This window comes from Leucoraja erinacea, chromosome 11, assembly GCF_028641065.1.
Source record: "Leucoraja erinacea ecotype New England chromosome 11, Leri_hhj_1, whole genome shotgun sequence".
NCBI classification, from domain to species: domain Eukaryota; kingdom Metazoa; phylum Chordata; class Chondrichthyes; order Rajiformes; family Rajidae; genus Leucoraja; species Leucoraja erinaceus.
Genome location: NC_073387.1, coordinates 46,959,816 through 46,978,067, shown reverse-complemented (window position 1 = coordinate 46,978,067; position 18,252 = coordinate 46,959,816). Strand labels below are relative to the sequence as shown.

The 18,252-nt window shown below is 42.4% G+C and overlaps 1 protein-coding gene across 1 annotated transcript in view; it reads right to left on the bottom strand.

The window, feature by feature from the left end:
• Positions 1-18,252, bottom strand: part of LOC129701763 (short transient receptor potential channel 7) — a 69,358-nt gene that overhangs the window by 13,785 nt on the left and 37,321 nt on the right. Inside the window, exons 3-7 of the mRNA XM_055643176.1 lie at positions 13,782-13,946; positions 10,347-10,563; positions 7,253-7,486; positions 4,200-4,464; positions 1,207-1,402 (exon numbers count right to left, since the gene is read on the bottom strand). Coding sequence (XP_055499151.1) covers positions 1,207-1,402; positions 4,200-4,464; positions 7,253-7,486; positions 10,347-10,563; positions 13,782-13,946 — 1,077 coding nt within the window. The remainder of the gene's footprint in view (positions 1-1,206; positions 1,403-4,199; positions 4,465-7,252; positions 7,487-10,346; positions 10,564-13,781; positions 13,947-18,252) is intronic.

The following is an 18,252-nucleotide window of genomic DNA, read 5'->3' as shown; positions in this document are numbered from 1 at the left end:
GAGAGGATATCTTATAGAAACGTATACATTTTTATTAGGATTGGACAAGATAGATGCAGGAAAAATTTTCCCAATGTTGGAGTCCAGAACTAGGGGCTGCAGTCTAAGAATAAAGGGGCCATTTAAAACTGAGATGAGAATTTCACCCCGAGAGTTGTGAATTTGTGGAATTCTCTGCCACAGAAGGCAATAGAGACCAATTCACTGGATTAATTTGAAAGAGAGTTAGAGCTCAAGGGGATAGCGGAATCAATGGATATGGAGAGAAAGCAGGCACAGGTTACTGATTGTGGATGATCACAATGAATGGCGGTGCAGGGCAAATGGCCCCTTCCTGCACCTATTTGCTATGTTTCTAACACGAAACGTCACCCGTTCCTTTTCAACAGAGATGTTGCCTGACCTGCTGAGTTGCTCCATAACTATGTGTCTATCTTTGGTATAAACCAGCATCTGCATCTTCGTACACACTTTAGTCAGGGTGGCCAAATTGAGCTATGCAGTGTCTTCCCATTTTCCAACTCTTGGTCTGTGGCATGGTAGGTTACTGTCTATCAGTCACTCTTCTCAGTGCCTTCCCAATGTGATTGTGTGTTTCCCTGTACTTGCCTTTCAGCCAGCAAATTTATTTTTCCTTAAATCCCTTCTACATCTTCCATCAATTACCTAGGTCATTGTGTCGTATGTATCAAAAGAGGGAGATTGCTACATGTAGAAACAAGGAACTGCAGATGCTGGTTTACCAAAGAAGGACAAAATGCTGGAGAAACTTAGTGGTTCAAACAGAATCCCTGGAGAACATGGATAAGTGATGTTTCAGGTCGGGACGCTTCTTCAAGATTGCTGCATAATCCTTTTCATCATGTAAAGCCTCTCATAATTTTGTATATTGCAATATAATGGGAATGGTTGATGGAATTTAATACAGAGAAATGTGAGGTGTTGGTTTTGGGAAGTCTAACATGGGCAGGATCTACTGAATGATAGGGTTCTGGGGACTATTGTGGAGCAAATGGATCTAGGAGTGCAGGCATAGAGTGGTTGACACAACCTTTTATAATTAAATGTTTCCAGTTTTACCACCATTATGCTAATCACACAATGAGCTGTATACACACTACTAATTTTGAGCATATGCATCCTGTCACTCGCTCAAGTTAAGTATTTTACTTGAGTTTATTTTCTAAAGAGAAACATTAAACATACCTCAATTTCTTGATATGAGCTATTGATCATAGCTATCAGCATGTTGAGTAACACCACCACCATCGTAACATTGTACACGCCATAGAGAATGTACCCTATGTTCTCAATGAACTTGTGGTCGTATTTGAGGACAACGGATATCACCTCTGACAAGCCAAATATTGACCAGAATAACGTTTTGAAACTCTCCTCAACACTAAAACAATAGAAAAGCACACTGAACACAGGATAAAATGATAATAATTTCAATCATTTCAAAGACTGAAAAAACAACTTTCCGTATCTCTCTATCTTTAAAAGCATGATTGAAAGCACGAATATAACACAGAATTGGACATTTGAACAAAATTGGCACCCATTTGGAACAGCGGAGCAACGGTAGTGGACATCAACACATCGCCTGGCCAAGCCAACCCCTGCGACCCCACCGCCAGGGCAACAGGCCTTCATGACTAACGCAAGACTAACATTTTTTTAAAACTTTGACCTTAAAAGATCAAGGTGGTGCATAAGTGTGGCGACCCTTGAATATATTGATTAAGTGTGGTCTATGATCTTATACCCTTGGGTTTAGTATGTTTGTGGCTAATATATAAGATTGTTACTGAACTGTATGCAAAATAAAAATCACTGTACTTAGATACAGGTGACAATAAAATACCATTGCAGTTTATTGAAATGGAGCTTTAAAGTAACATCAGTCCAGTATTAGAAATCCAATCGATGATATTTAAGTGGGATTGAAACCCTGCATTAAAACAAATCCACTGGAAGTTCTGCGATGTGCTTATTCAGGGCTGTTGCCATTTATTCCATCAATACCTTGGGACAATGTGAAAAGTCCCTTAAACACTATCTTGTCCACCTAAGGTGGAGGTGGGTTTATTATTTCACATGCAGTGGAAAGTCAGGGGTTTGACTACAACATACAGAGTTTTGAAAGAATCCAGAATGAGGACACTGAAATATATTTCTCATATACAGTATATAACCTTGCTTCTATCTGGATGTCCGTATTTTTAATCGTAACAACTCCATACCCTCAACCCCCTGCGTTTAATCAATCTTACTGAGTTGTTTTGTTTTGCTGAGGGAAGAGGCTTTTACTAACTTTCAACAAACCCAAAGTCAGGCAAAACATATCACTGCACTTTCCCAATTGGGAAGAATTTAATTCCATTACTGAAAAAGTACAGAATTTGCAATCAAATTTTAGCAGGCTTCAGAGATTACAATGTGAATTAAATGCAGAATTTCAGTTGATGTTACAAGTTAAATTGTTAAAAAAAATTGGACAGGGAACATTTAACTGTTCTGGAGCCGGGAACAGTGGAAAAAATATTCATTTCCATTTTTGTTCAAATTAATATAATTCAATAATGTGATTTCTTCTAGGTGAGTCAATAACATTTCATGACAATTATTAATTAATCTTATAACATTGTGTATACCATTGGTTCATATAATTTGAATACTATATGTCTAATTCAGCTTTACATCTTTAAAAGTCTAATGATCAATTGAAATTATTTCTGAAAAAGCTTTCAGGTTTTTGAACCCTGTGAAGATATATTCACACAAGTGAATTTGCCATCGAAGAAGAAGGAACAAGATTGAGAAGTATGATTAAAATGTTGCAAATGTTGATACCAGTTATTTCTGAATACGAGACTGGGAGACCCTTTTAAATTATCACTGTTTTCCTATTATTGATATGCAGGGAAAAAAAACAAAAATCTAGTTACAAATGAGACTGAAGGTGGGAAAGATAGTTCTGGCTGGAGAAAATTTAATCTTGTGTAGATCTTGATGGTCCATCAACTGCAGTAACTATGGGGAACAGTCTAAGAGGCAATGTGTAGAAAATACACAGAAAATGAATTATATATAATAATGCACAGTTATGTCACCCTGAGCTATTCATTTTATAAGGAACTGAAGTGATGCAGAGATGCAGTGGTAGAGCTGCTGCCTCACAACGCCAGGGACCCCGGTTCGATTCTGACCACAGGTGCTGCCCATGTGGAGTTTGCACGTTTTCCCTGTGACCACGTGGGTTTCCTCCAGCCTCGTGTGTAGGGTGGATGTGTAGGGGGGGGGATAACATAGAACTAATGTGAATGGGTGATCAATGGTCAGCGCAGACTCGATGGGCCAAAGGGCCTGTTTTCATACTGTATCTCTCTCCAAACTAAACCTCGATGGACTGATTAACATTTTCTTGCTCTATGTTTTTCTATTCCCAATAGATACTCCAGCCATATTTTTTTCCAAATAGAAATGTTGGATTCTGATCTTAACGGCTTTCGAGCCATTTCAAGGCAGTGCTTTAAATAAACAGCAATTCATCTTTTAGGGACATTATTTTAGTTTTAGTTTAGTTTCGAGATACAGCAAGGAGACAGGAACTTTGTCCCACAGAGTCCATGCAGACAAATGATCATCCGTAGACTATTTCTATCCTACACAACAGGGACAACTTACAGCAGACAATTAACCTACAAATCTGCATGTCTGGGGTGTGGGAAGAAACCAGGGCACCTGGAGAAATCCCACATGGTCACGGGGAAAACGTTCAAACTCTATACAGACTGCACCCGTGGTCAGGATCTAACCTGGGTCTCTGGCGCTCTAGGGTAGCAACTCTACCGCTACGCCACCATGATGTTACGGTGCAGGGAACGAACGCTCTGCATTTATTAACTTTGGCTGTGGACAAGTACTTTTCAAACATAGTTGTTCATATCCCACATAACAAACAAAATATGTGGTGCAATCAATAAGTGACAATAATGCCCATATTTTTATTTTTAAATCAGAAAAACTGGACCTTCATTTGCATTTTACAAATATATACCACATATTTAGAGAAAAGGAATGAGATAGAATTCAGCCATATATACGTGTATGACATTGCATAAAGTATTTTCCTATTGTTCAAAATTAAGATATTATATTCTGTATCACAAATTGGAAACTATGCATTTACTTACGTTGTAAAGGCTGGGTTATACTTTGCGCCTAAATAGTAGGAATAAAGGTTGAACATTCCAATCATGAAAGCAACAAAGACCATGATGAATATAACCATGAACTTGAAAATGTCTTTCACTGTCCTTCCCAGGGAGATCTGCAGAGGACCAAAGCTTTCATTCGCTGGTAGAATGTAAGCAATCCGGGAGAAACTTAACACCACAGCAATTGCATAAAGTCCTTCAGATATGATTTGTGGATCAGATGGAACCCATTTATTCCTAGCTGGGAAAAGCGAAAGAGAAAACACATTTCTGATGAGACATACTGGCTACTGAGAAAGAAGGCGATATTCGAGTTCAGTTTAGTTTATTGTCACGTGTACCGAGGTACAGTGCATAGCTTTTATTGTGTGCTAACCAGTCAGCGGAAAGACAATACATGATTACCATCGAGCCATTTACAGTTTTTAGATAGAAGATGATGGAATGACATTTGCCACAAGGTTAATAAAGCAATACTACTTTGTATATTATTTTTCATTTTCATATTTAACGTGGAAAATATTATAACTCTGACAGCATCATAAGTGCACCTTTTCACTTATTTTGCAATTTTGTAAAGTTATATTGAGCCTGGAGCAATATCTTTAAACCAGGTTTGAGGAAGATTTTCTTATTTTTGAAAGGAGGGCATCATTTTGGTATATAAAAGGAAAAAGCAGAATATATTTTGAATGGCGGGAGGCAGATGATATCTACACATTTAAGGACGGTGGCTCAGCGGTAGAGTTGCTGCCTTACAGTGCCAGAGACTTGGGTTTTCTCTGGGATGAAGGGTCTCGACCCGTAACGTCACCCATTCCTTCTCTCCAGAGATGCTGCCTGTTCTGCTGAGTTACTCCAGCATTTTGGGTCTATCTTCGATTTAAACCAGCATCTGCTGTTCCTTCCTACACTTTTCTCCGAGATCTGTGGTTTCCTCCCACACTACAAAGACGTACAGATTTGCAGGTTAATTGGCTTTGCTATAATTGTAAATTGTCCCATACTGTAAGAGTGCGGGGATCATTGGCCAGCATGGACGCAGTGGGCTGAAGGGCCTGTTTCCGCGTTGTATCTAAACTAAACTATAATTAAAATTTTGGCTGGGCTTCATGAATGCGAGTCTGGTAACAGGACCACAATGCTATCAACCCTCCTTGTGAACTGTGGAGTGCGTGAAAAATCTCCTATCAATGTTCTCATAGAAACATAGAAAATAGGTGCAGGAGGAGGCCATTCGGCCCTTCGAGCCAGCACCGCCATTCATAGCGATCATGGCTGATCGTTCCCAATCAATAACCCGTGCCTGCCTTTCCCCCATATCCCTTGACTTCACTAACCCCTAGAGCTCTATCTAGCTCTCTCTCTCCAGGGATGCTGCCTGACACGATTACTCCAGCAATTTGTGTCTATCTTTGATATAAACCAGCATCTGCAGTTCCTTATCATTACATTCTTCCTCTTTACTAGTTGCCCCCCATCTCTTGATTGAAAGTAGTAGTTTCAGAATTACAAATGCCTCTCCATTTACTGTTCCAGACCATTCTATAATTCACCTGCTGAAGTCTCCCTTCTGCCTTGAAAGGGCAGTGTATGTACATTACTGTAAGTGTACGGTACTGAGCTGGCCCAAGCTTGGAGGACCCGGTGACTGTGGCCTGGAAGAGGGGAGCTCGCCGAACTGCTTGTCCCCCGAAGACCAGAGGATGTGAGAGGAGAAGGGAGATAATATAAAACATGTGTGAATGGGTGATCGATGGTTGGCATGGACTTGTTGGACTGAAGGGCCTGTTTCCATGCTGTATCTCGAAACTAAACATGTTATATTCAAGACACAAAGCACTGTGTTTGACTCACTGAATTACTACAGCACTTTGTGTCTTTTCACGTAAACCAGCTTTTGCAGTTCCTTGTTTCACCAAGTTATATTCAATCTTCCATGAATTGTTGAGTACAGCAGGAAATTTGCAAACAAACATCAAATGAATCACTGATTTGACAAAGAGTTTTTAAGGATGGTGATGAGGGCGGAGGATTAGTTTATGATACAAGGAATGAATAGTGCTCTGCATTCTTTTATATTTACTGAATGATTAGTATGGCTGAGATTGACAGACTTGATTAGTAAGGGTGTCAGGGGTTAAAGATAGATCAGCCATGATTGAATGATGGAGTAGACTTGATGGGCCGAATGGCCTAATTCTGTTCCGATAACGTATGAACTTCATTGGACATTAGTTTAATGTTTTGTTGCAATGATGGATTCCACCATAGGGTGGCGACCTAAGCATTATTGTAAGGGAACAGTTGGACTTGCTTACTGTTATGGCACCAAACTGTTTTTGCTATTAAATTAATTCAACCCAAATCAAACAAAACATTACTTTGCACAATTTTCGATGTTATGAATAATCAAAATGTTTGAGGTGGAGCATTTTATTACACCTCCTGCCGATGTAGTGCAGTAGTGCATTTCGTTGTCTCTGTACTGTACACTGATAATGGCAATTAAAATTGAATCTGAATCTGAATCTAAATAACAACCAGAAGGCGGCCCATCGGCAGAGCGGGCACAGGGCCAGTGACTCTGGTTCGATCCCAACCTCGGGAGCTGTCTGAGTGGAATTTATAACTTCTCCCTGTGACTTCATCAGTTTCCTCCCATATTCCAAAGATGTGTGGGTGTGTAGGCTAATTGTCTTCTGTAAAATTGCCCCTGGTGCGGAGGGAGTGGATGAGAAAGTGGGGTAACGTAAGCAAGAATTTCATTGTCCTATCTGGGACACATGACAATAAACTCTCTTGACTTGACTTGAACTAGTGTGAACGGTTCATCGAAGATTGGCATGGACTCCATCAGCTGTAGGTGGACACAAAGTGCTGGAGTAACTCAGCGGGTCAGGCAGCATCTCTGGAGAAAAAGGATGGGTGACATTACAGGTCAGGACCTTTCGTCAGACTCGGGCTGAAGGACCTGTTTCCATGCTGTATCTCAGAAACTGAAACTGAAACACTAAAGTTGAACTTACCATAAGTGAAGTAGGCAACTTCTGGAGGCAGCAATACCTTGGAGAGATCGCTGGCGCTTATGCGCAAATCCACGTAGCGTTGAGCCTCAGTGGCCTTCAGAAATGCCATAAACCTTGCAGTGAACGAGGCAACAAAGATGGACAACATCCCAAAGTCTAAAATGTTCCACAGGTGCATGACGTACTCTTTGGGTCCTTCTGCCCATATTTCTTTGCATTCGGTCCATATCATCCCTGAGTAGAAGAGATATGTCTGTATTAAGAGAAGACTAACAAAAAAATGTGAATAACTCAATCTAAATTAACCTCGAATGCTTATTCGAAAAATAGAAGTTGGTGTGTACACATTTAAATAAACATTCCAGTGGTTTGTTCCAATTGTGGGAGGAACAACAGGAGAGTGGCGATTGTCAAAGCATATTGTGTGTACAACATCTACATCGGTGAGACCAAGTGTAGGCTTGGCGATCGTTTCGCCGAACACCTCCTCTCCGTCCGCATTAACAAACCTGATCTCCCTGTTGCTCAGCACTTTAACTCCCCTTCCCATTCCGAATCCGACCTTTCTGTCCTGGTCCTCCTCCATGGCCAGAGTGAGCACCACTGGAAATTGGAGAAGCAGCACCTCATACTCAGCACCTTGGGGAGTTTGCACTCTAGCAGCATAAACATTGACTTCTCCAATTTCCGGTAGCCCTTGCTGTCTCCTCCCCTTCTCAGCTCTCCCTCAGCCCTCGGGCTCCTCCTCTTCCTTTCTCCTTTCTTCTCCGTATCGTATTTGCCTCAACCACCAACCCTAGCAGCGTGTTCCAGGCACTCACCACCCACTGTATAAAAAGGTTGCTCTGCACATCTCCTTTAAACTCAAAGCTATGCCCTCTAGCTTTTATTATCTCCACCCTGCACATAATCCATATACCTCCATTCCCTGCATATCCATGTGCCAGCCAAAAGCCTCTTAAATGCTGCCATCATATCTGCATCAACCACCAACCCTGGCAGTGCGTTCCAGGCACTCATTTTGTAATTGTCATTTTGTAAAAAACAAAATAGCCTTGCACATCTCCTTTAAACTATACTGACAATGTCATCGTGTCATACAGCGTGGAAACAGGCCCTTCGGCCCAACTTGCCCACACTGACTCACATGCCCCATCTACACTAGTCCCACCTGCCTGCGTCTGGCCCATATCCCTCTAAACCTGTCCTATCCATGTACCTGTCTAAATGTTTTTTATAAGTTGCAACAGTACTTGCCTCAACCACCTCCTCTGGCAGCTCATTCCACATACCCACCACCCTTTGTGTAAAAATGTTACCCCTCAGGTTCCTATTAACTGTTTCCCCTCTCACCTTAAACCTATGTCCTCTGGTTCTCGGTTCCCCTACTCTGGGCAAAAGATACCCAAATTATTCCTTGCATGATTTTGTACACCTCGAAAAAGATGAATCCTCATCCTCCCGTGCTTCAAGGAATAAAGTCCCAGCCTGCTCAACCTCTCCCTATAGCTGAGGCCACTGAGTGCCGGGCACCATCCTTGTAAAAATGCATATAGCATGTATATGTATATCGTAATCTTACAACCATTCTTTACATAGTGAGAGCTGGAAATATACACTCCATAAGAATTATTGTAAATTAATATGCAGAAACACCAATCAATTAAAAAGGCAAAATAATTTAAGTATTGATACAAATACATCTATTGATGCTCCTGAACACATCATCAGTGATGTAATCTGGGGCCATTGGGTGTTTCGGGTCTTGCAACATCATACACCCCCACCCAGCTGACCCAGCCGTGGTTGATCAGACCACGACTTGTGTTCAGGTGGCATTCGCTCCTCCCCATGGACCTTCTCTCCTGATCCAGAGCCATCTCGAGGCCTTCTCCGCTGCCTCTGTGGCGTTCTTGATGGCTCTTCTCCTCACCACTCCGTTGATGCCCAGTGCACTCAAAGCAAAATAATTTAAGTATAAGAGATGTCAGACTCCAATTTTATAGGACTCTGTTAAGACCATAGTTGGAGTATTATCTAGATCTGTTATAGATGCAATTGAGCGAGTGCAATGAAGATTCACCAGATCGATCACCTGTAATATCAATTGAGCAGAGATTCAGTAGATGAAACCTACACTCCCTGAGGTTTGGAAGAATGATCAGCGAACTCAATGAAATATACACAATTCTTACAGGGCTCGATATCCTCCCCCCAGCTGGGGTGCGAGAGCCAATAGTCACAGTATCAAAATATGTGGTTTGCTATACAGGACTGATATAAGATCAAATTTCTTCACACAGAGGGATCCTCCATCCAAGAGAGATCTGGAAATGCATAAGTCCCTATAGCTCAGGACGTTGACTCCTGGCACTTGCCAGTCCGTGCAGAGGTGGCACGGTGGCGCAGCGGTAGAGTTGCTGCCTTGCAGCACTTAAGCACCAGAGACCCGCGTGTGATCCCGACTACGGGTGCTGTCTGTACGGAGTTTGTACATTCTCCCTGTGACCGGGTGGGTTTTCTCCTAGATCTTCGGTTTCTTCCCACACTCCAAAGATGTACAGATTTTAGGTTAATTGGCTTGGTATAAATGTAAATTGTCCCTAGTGATGCAGGATAGTGTTAGTGTACGGGGATCGGTGAGCCCAAGGGCCAGTTTCCGTGCTTTATCTCTAAAAACTAAAGTCATAGGAGCAGAATTAGGCCATCGAGTCTACTCTGCCGTTCAATCATGGCTGATCTATCTTCCCTTCTCAATCCCATTCACTGCCTTCTCCCCATAATCCTTGGCGCTCTCACTAATCAAGAATCTGTCAGTCTCAGCCTGAGAAAATACCTAGTAGCTCAGACTCTGAGTAGATTCAAGGCAGAGGTTGGTAGAATTGTGGATACACAGGATATCAAGAAAAGTGCTGTAAACTAGAACTGTGGTAAATGATTAACAATGATTTTTTAGAATGGGGCATAAGCAACCAAATAATCTACTTCCATTTCTGTTCGTTTTGCTGCTATGTACACACAATGGCAAAATTAATTGAAAAGGACAAATGAAAATATTTCAAATAGTTTTCATTTAGATATGGTTATACTTTACCTAGAATCCACTTCATTATTAACAATTCAGTCCAGGTAAATCTCGTTGTTTTCACCCTGAAGACCTGTCTTGGGTTGTCTGTGTTAGTTTCATTGGGCAAATTCTTTACACCTTCAAATCTGTCCGATGCATTTAACACCAGAAGTCCTAGAAAGATGGTGAATGATACTGCATGTGCTACAAACTTCATAAAAGGACTTCTTAAAATTTGTCCCAGCTGAAAACAAAGAAGCAGCAAGAAATATATTATGGTAAGCAACGCAAGATTCAATTCTTTTCACTATTTGTATATGTGGCTGTGATTTCAGTCATAGGTGTTATTCTACACTTGTTCTAAACAGCACAACAGGATGTATGGACGAGTAAATTAAAGAGCAAGATGATTCTTGGAGACACTGCAGATACCTGTACTGTACTGTAATCCGAGTAAAAAGCTGGAGGAAGTGGGGAAACAAGGAACTGCAGATGCTGGTTTACAAGAGAAAACACAAAGTGCTGGAGTAATTCAGCAGGTCAGGCAGCATATCTGGAGAACATGAATAGGTGATGTTTCAGGTCAAGACCCTTCTTAAGACACTGGTAAACAAATTCAGACTGGATGGAGTCTATAGAAATGTCACCTATCTATGTTCTTCAGGGATTTAGGCGGTGCAGCGGTAGAGTTGCTGCCTGACAGCGCCTGAGACCCGGGTTCGCTCCTGACTACGGGTGCTGTCTGTACGGAGTTTGTACGTTCTCCCCGTAAACTGCGTGGGCTTACTCCGGGAGCTCTGGTTTTGCTCCCACACACTCCAAAGACGTACAGATATGCAGGTTAATTGGCTTGGTAAAATTGTAAATTGTCGTAGTCTGTGTATGATAGTGTTAGCTGGCTGGTCCGAGCGGACTCGGTGGGCCGAAGGACCTGTTTCCGTACTGTAGTTCTAAACTAAACTAAACTAAAAAGATGCTGCCTGACCCCCTGAATTACTCCAGCACTTTGTGTCTTTTTTTTGCTGGAGGAATTGAGTGGCTCAGGAAGCATCTGAGCAGTGAAATGGACAGAGAAGGTTTGAAGAAAGGTCCCAAACCACAAGGTTGACTGTTCATTTCACTCCACGGACCCACTGAGTACCTCCAACAGTTTGCTTTATGCAAAAAGTGACTTCATAGAGACATAGAATGATACAGTGTGGAAACAGGTCCTTCGGCCCATCTTGCCCACACCGACCAACAATGTCCCAGCTACACTAGTCCCACCTGCCTGCGTTTGGTCCATATCCCTCCAAACCTGTGCTATCCATGTACCTGGCTATCTGATTCTTAAATGTTGGGATAGTCCCTGCCTCAACTACCTCTTCTGGCAGCTTGTTCCATACACCCAACACCCTTGTGTGAAAACGTTACCCCTCAGATTCCTGTTAACTCTTTTCCCCTTCACCTTAAACCTATGTCCTCTGGTCCTCGATTCACCTACTCTGGGCAAGAGACTCCGTGCATCTGTACATTTACGACATGTTTTTCACTTGGTCTGTGTTTCATCACCATTATGGAAACCGAGAGAGGACTGCACAAATATGAAAGCAGTTCCATAGGAAAGCAACACTGAGTTGGTTTCGAGCGCTTCCCCCATGCGTATCAGGCTTGGGTAGGGAGAGTAACCTGAGGGAGAAGGAATGAGATGCATGTAATGGGCCATAAGATTTTTCTTGACCTCTCTCATGTAAGTGAGTAGCATACACACATCAGCCCCACTGATTGTCTTTTCTTTTGGTAACAGGCAATTGAAAGTCAAAAGATATCTTGTGCTACTGAACTGAACATTAGCAATAATGGAGCAAGAAAAATAAAGGGAGGAGGTGAGAAAGCGAAGCCTGGGTCTACAGCCTGGAGATATTCCTGAGACTGAGAGCTGCAACCTAGAAACAGCTTCTCACCACCAAGTCACGGAATGGAGCCCGTATCTAAGGAATCTAAGTATCAACATTTAGGCACTTTGCATTAGTATCTTGGTAATTTTAGATTAACGTGAATGAATTGTGAAATCTAATATTAGTTAGTTTTGATGATTCTATTTAACAAGGATGTTCCTGCGATCACAAGACACAAGAGACTGCAGATGCCAGAATCTGGAGCATTTGAGAAACTCAGCACAGCATTGGAGTCTTGAGTCATACAGCATGGAAACAGGTCCTTCGGCCCAACTTCCCACGCCGACCAACATGTCCCATCTACACTAGTCCCACCCGCCTGCGTTTGGCCCACATAACCCTCTAAAACTATCCTATCCATGCACTGTCTAAATGTTTCTTAAACGTTGTGATAGTACCTGCCTCAACTACCTCATCCGGCAGCTCGTTCCATACACCTAGCACCATTTGTGGAAAGACGTTATCACTCGGGTTCCTATTAAATCTTTCGCCCCTCACCTCAAAAACTATGTCCACTGGTTCTTGATTTATCTACTCTGGGCATAGGTCTCTGTGCACTTACCCAATATTTTCCTCCCATGATTTTGTACACCCCAAGCCAGGTATAAATGCACGAGGCACCAGGAGGAGTGATAGGGTCATAAAGTCATGCAGCATTGAAACGTCTCTTCTGTTCAACTCGTTCATGCTGATCAAGATACCCTGTCTAAGTTAGTCCCATTGGCCTGTGTTTGGATTATAAACTGTCTAAACCTTTCATATTCGTCCATGTCTGAAGAAGGGTCTCGACCCGAAACATCATGCATTCCTTCTCTCCAGAGATGCTGCCTGTTCCGCTGAGTTACTCCAGCATTTTGTGTCTATCAAGTGTCTATTAAGTGCTGTTATAGGACTGGTACTAAAGGTGGATAACTCATTTGGACTAGATCAGAGGTATCTCTTTGGCCGTAGAAACGTAGATTCTACAGAGGTGTTGGTGGCAGTTTTTCACTCCCTCTATAAGTGTTTTAAGTTTTTAGCTTTAGCGATGTAGCATGGAAACAGGCCCTTCCGCCCACGGAATCCGGGCCAACTAATTCACCGACTACATTCTATCTGTCCCGCCAACTTCCCTGACATCAGTCTGAAGAAGGGTCTCGACCCGAAACGTCACCTATTCCTCTCCAGAGATGCTGCCTGTCCCGCTGAGTTACTCCAGCACTTTGTGTCTACCAACCAAAAATCGCCCATTCTATCCTACACACAAGGGACAATTTACAGAAGTCAATTAACATGCAAACCTGTACATCTTGGGATTATGGGAGGAAACCCGAGCACCTGAAAAAAAACCCATGCGACCACAGGGAGAACGTACAAAGTCCGTACAGACAGCACCGTTAGTCAGGATCGAACCCTGGTGTCTGGTGATGTAAGGTGATGCAACTCTACCACTGTGCCACTGTGCAGATATTGAATCTGTGCAGATATTGAATGCGCACATCAGCTAAACATTTATTCAAGTAAACACCTGAAAAAAAAATCTTACCTTGCTGCATGGAGCAAACCAGTATCCGATGGCAAGAAATGGGAGTCCTAGGGTGACACCAAATACAGCCAGGCACTTCATTCCGACAGATTGTTGACGTAAGCCTGAGAGATTTTCATACCAAATTGTAAGCAATTGCTGCTGGCAGTTCGGATGAGCAACAAACTAGTGTGGGCGAAAGGAATATTACAGTTAGCTACACGTAACATAGAAAATTGGTGCAGGAGTCAGCCATTCGTCCCTTCGAGCCAACACCGCCAATCAATATGATCATGGCTGATCATCCAAAATCAGTTGCTGCTTTTTCCCCATAATCCCTTGATCCCATTAGTCCAAAGAGCTAAATCTAACTCTCTCTTGAAAACGTCGGCGTTTCCAATCATGCGACAGGCTTTTTTAATAAAACCTACTTTTCAAATTATGTGAATAAGATCATTAAATGCATTTGAACTATTTTGACCACTTACTGTACCCTTTATCCCGTTATCTGTGGACGGCTTGATTGTATTCATGTATAGACTTTTCTCTGATTGCGTAGCACGCAAAAAAAAAGCATTTCGCTGCTCTTCACACGTGGCAATAATAAACTAAACTAACCAAATTATTTGTGTCGGAAGGAACTGCAGATGCTGGTTTACATTGAATATAGATACAAAAAGCTGGAGTAACTCAGCGGACCAAGCAGCATTGCTGGAGAAAAGGAATAGGTGACATTTAAGGTAGGTGACATTTTAGTGGGTCGAAACCCTACCCAGAAGAGCCACCTACCTACTTCTTTTCTCCAGAGTTCCTGACCCGCTGGGTTACTCCAACTTTTTGTGTCAATCTTACCTAAACTATTTTCTTATCTAGATGGACACAAAGTGCTGCAGTTACTCAGCGGGTTAGGCAGCATCTCTGGATAAAAAAGATGGGTGACGTTTCTTCAGAACCTTTCCGTTAAGGGATCCTTTCCTTTATTGTATGTAAGCAAGATTGCCAGAGTGTTGGAAGTGAAGTTCCAGCAGAGAATTGGTAGTTGCTGTGAGGATATTCATGGATTTTGCAAAGCAAAGGTTAGAACACAATTTGGTAACAGAGGAGGATAAAAGGTTCAAATGGAAAAGTAAGATTTGGTTGTTTACTTCAATGTCAATAGCAAAGTGAGGTAAAGCAAATTAAAAAAAAATCAATGTTCTAAAATTCAATTCTGTGCTGCATATTTTGTCTGTGCTTTGCGATTAAATTGAGGTGTGATTTTCTTCTGGATAATCTAACTTAGGAGGGAGCTGCTGATACCGGTTTACAATGAAGGTAGACACAAAATGCTGGAGTAACTCAGCGGGTCAAGCAGCATCTCTGGAGGAAAGGAATAGGTGACATTTCTGATTGGTGACATTTTCAGTAAGTCGAAACACTACTTCGGACAAGAAGTGTCTCGACCCAAATTGTCAGCAGCATCTCTGGGGAAAAGGAATAGATGACGTTTCGGGACGAGGTCCTTCTTCAGACTGATAGTCAGGGGGGAGGGAAACGAGAAGTGAATAGAATCACCTTTAGTTTCCCTCTCCCTGGCTTTCAGTCTGAAGAAGGGTCTCGACCCGAAACGTTACCTATAACTTTTGATTGTGTTCTTCCATGGACAGAGCCAGTGTACACATGACACGGGGCATGAATAATGATGCCAATCATCAATCAATGAATGTTGGCTGTCGGTGTTGTACATTATATGAATAAGCAGTAAACATCATAAACAGGAAACCAGGCAATGTAAAAATAAACTGGCCTAGCTCTACATTTCCTTACATCCTGTCGGGATAATTCTTTACAGAGAACATTTAAGGATTTGGCTCAGATGCAATAACATGCTGAATATCTGAGCATTATTAAGTTACAGGCTTCACACGTTTTGGATTGCCCTGTGAAATCCAATCCTCTCCCAGTGTTCATCCCTGTTGTCCTGATCTCTATCCCAGCATCAAAATTCTGTCACTCCTGATAAGTTCATGGGGTCATAAGTGATAGGAGCAGAATTAGGCCATTCGGCCCATCACTCAATCATGTTTGATCTATATTCCCCGCTTAACCCCATTCTCCTGCCTTCTCCTCATTAGTACTGAGACCTGTACTAATTAAGAATCTATCTATCTCTGCCTTACATATATCAATTGACTTGGTCTCCACAGCCTCCAAGGGGAACCCTCACTATGGATCACCAAACCTGCCCTAATTTTCCCTGCATCAGTTCTTGTTGAGTGTTACTGCTTAAGAGCTGAGACATCATCAAAATTAGTTTGCAGTTTGTGTATGGATGGATGAAGACAATCATGAAAAAGACTGTGAAAGATGCCACTTATGTGCCCAATGCCTTGGCCAACCTGGTGTCAAGTCTTGAACGCAACTCCATTCCTGCGTAGGTTTTGAGATAAGTTTAGTTTAATTTAGTTTAGAGATACAACGTGGAAACACCGAGTCCGCACCAAACAGCAATCCCTGCACACCAACACTCCCCTACATACACTAGGGACAGTTTTTACATTTATACAAAAGTCATTTAGACAATAGGTGTAGGAGGAGTAGGGCATGCGGCTCTTAAAGGGCGAGCACCATTAACCGACAAACCTGTACGTCTTTGGAGTGTGGGAGGAAACCGAAGATCTCGGAAAAACCCCACTCGGGTCACTGGGCAAATGTACAAACTCTGCACAGACAGCGCCCGTAGTCAGGATCGAACCCGGGTCTCTGGCGCTGTAAGGCATTAGCTCCTCCGCTGCACCACTGTTGAATAAGGTTGAGTTTCAAGGCTAGATTGTGTGACTTTCCATTTCAGTGCCGTCATTGGAAAGGTAAAATAACCAATGGTTGATCTCATACAATTGCCTGGAGATTTATCACCACGGTTAATAATGAAAACTCTACCTGTTGCACATTGGGCTCCATTTTGAAATTTGGCTTGACTGAAGTTAGAGGAGCCAAATCCTGGCAGTGAAATATGATCATGGATAACTTTAACACAATTAATGCTTCCAATGGGATGGTTTTACACATTAGCTGAACTTGAAAAAAAACAGGAGGAACTAATTATAGTTATAGAGTCATACAACATGGAAACAGGCCCTTTGGCCCAACTTGCCCACACCGGCCAACTTGTCCGAGCTACATTATTCCCACCTGCCTGCATTTGGCCCATATCCCTACAAAACTGTCCTATCCATGTACCTGTCTAACAGTTTCTTAAATGTTAGGATAGTCACTGCCTCAACTACCTCCTCTGGCAGCTCGTTACATACATCCACCACCCTTTGTGTGAAAAAGGTACTCCTCAGATTCTTATTAATGCCCTTGTCGCACTTAGGAAACCTGAACGGAAACCTCTGGAGACGTTGCGCCCCACCCAAGGTTTCCGTGCGGTTCCCGGAAGTTGCAGGTGGTTGCCAGAGGTTGCAGGTAGTGGAAGCTGGTAGGGAGACTGACAAGAACCTCCTGGAACCGCACGGAGACCTTAGGTGGGGCGCAAAGTCTCCAGAGGTTTCCGTTCAGGTTTCCTAAGTGGGATAGGGGCATTACTCGAGCATTTTGTGTCTATCTTAATTAAGATTCCAGTCAGGTTATACATTTATGAAGAACACATTTATTTCTGCTGGTGACCAAAAGAGCAAGTTCACAACACGTAACAATGCAATCTTTTCTGGAAATTTGTCATTGAAGCTGATGTCATTGGTCATGATATGCTTGTGAATTGAAAATGTTTCACTTTTAATTGCTCATCATTCTTTGCTAAAGGTAGCAAATGGGTGGCATACAGAGATATGTAGGTGGCCTTGTATACGAATCATAAAAGGTCATCATGCAGTAAAACTAGTGGTTAGAATAGCAAATGGCATAATAGTATTTATTGCAAGAGGGTTGGGGTTTAGAAAGGTAGAGGGTATATAGAGGGTGACACGGTGGTGCAGCGGTAGAGTTCCTGCCTTACAGCGCCACAGATCTGGGTTCGATCCTGACTACGGGTGCTTGTTTGTACAGAGTTTCTACTTTCTCCCCTTGACCTGCTTGGGTTTTCTCTGGGTACTCCGGTTTCGTCCTACACTCCAAAGACGTACATGTTTGTAGGCTAATTGGCTTGGTATAAATATAAATTGTCCCTAGTGTGTGTAGGATAGTGTTAGTGTGCGGGGATCGCTGGTCGGCGCGAACTCGATGGGCCGAAGGGCCTGCTTCTTCGCTGTATCTCTAATCTAAACTAAACTAAGGTATTGTTATAATTGTACAGGATACTGATGAGGCCACACACAAGTGCATCTGTTCTGGTTCCCTTCTACTCCAGAGTCTCCAAGTCTATTCCAGAGGCTAGATCTTTGGTGGAATTTAAAGAGGAAAAGGATATGCTGACAACTGAGGCACTCCAAAACAGATTTACTTTGCTAACAGTTTTGAGAGTGTTGTCAAAGCTGCAAAAAAAAAAGATCTATATTCTTTGGAGTTTAAAAGA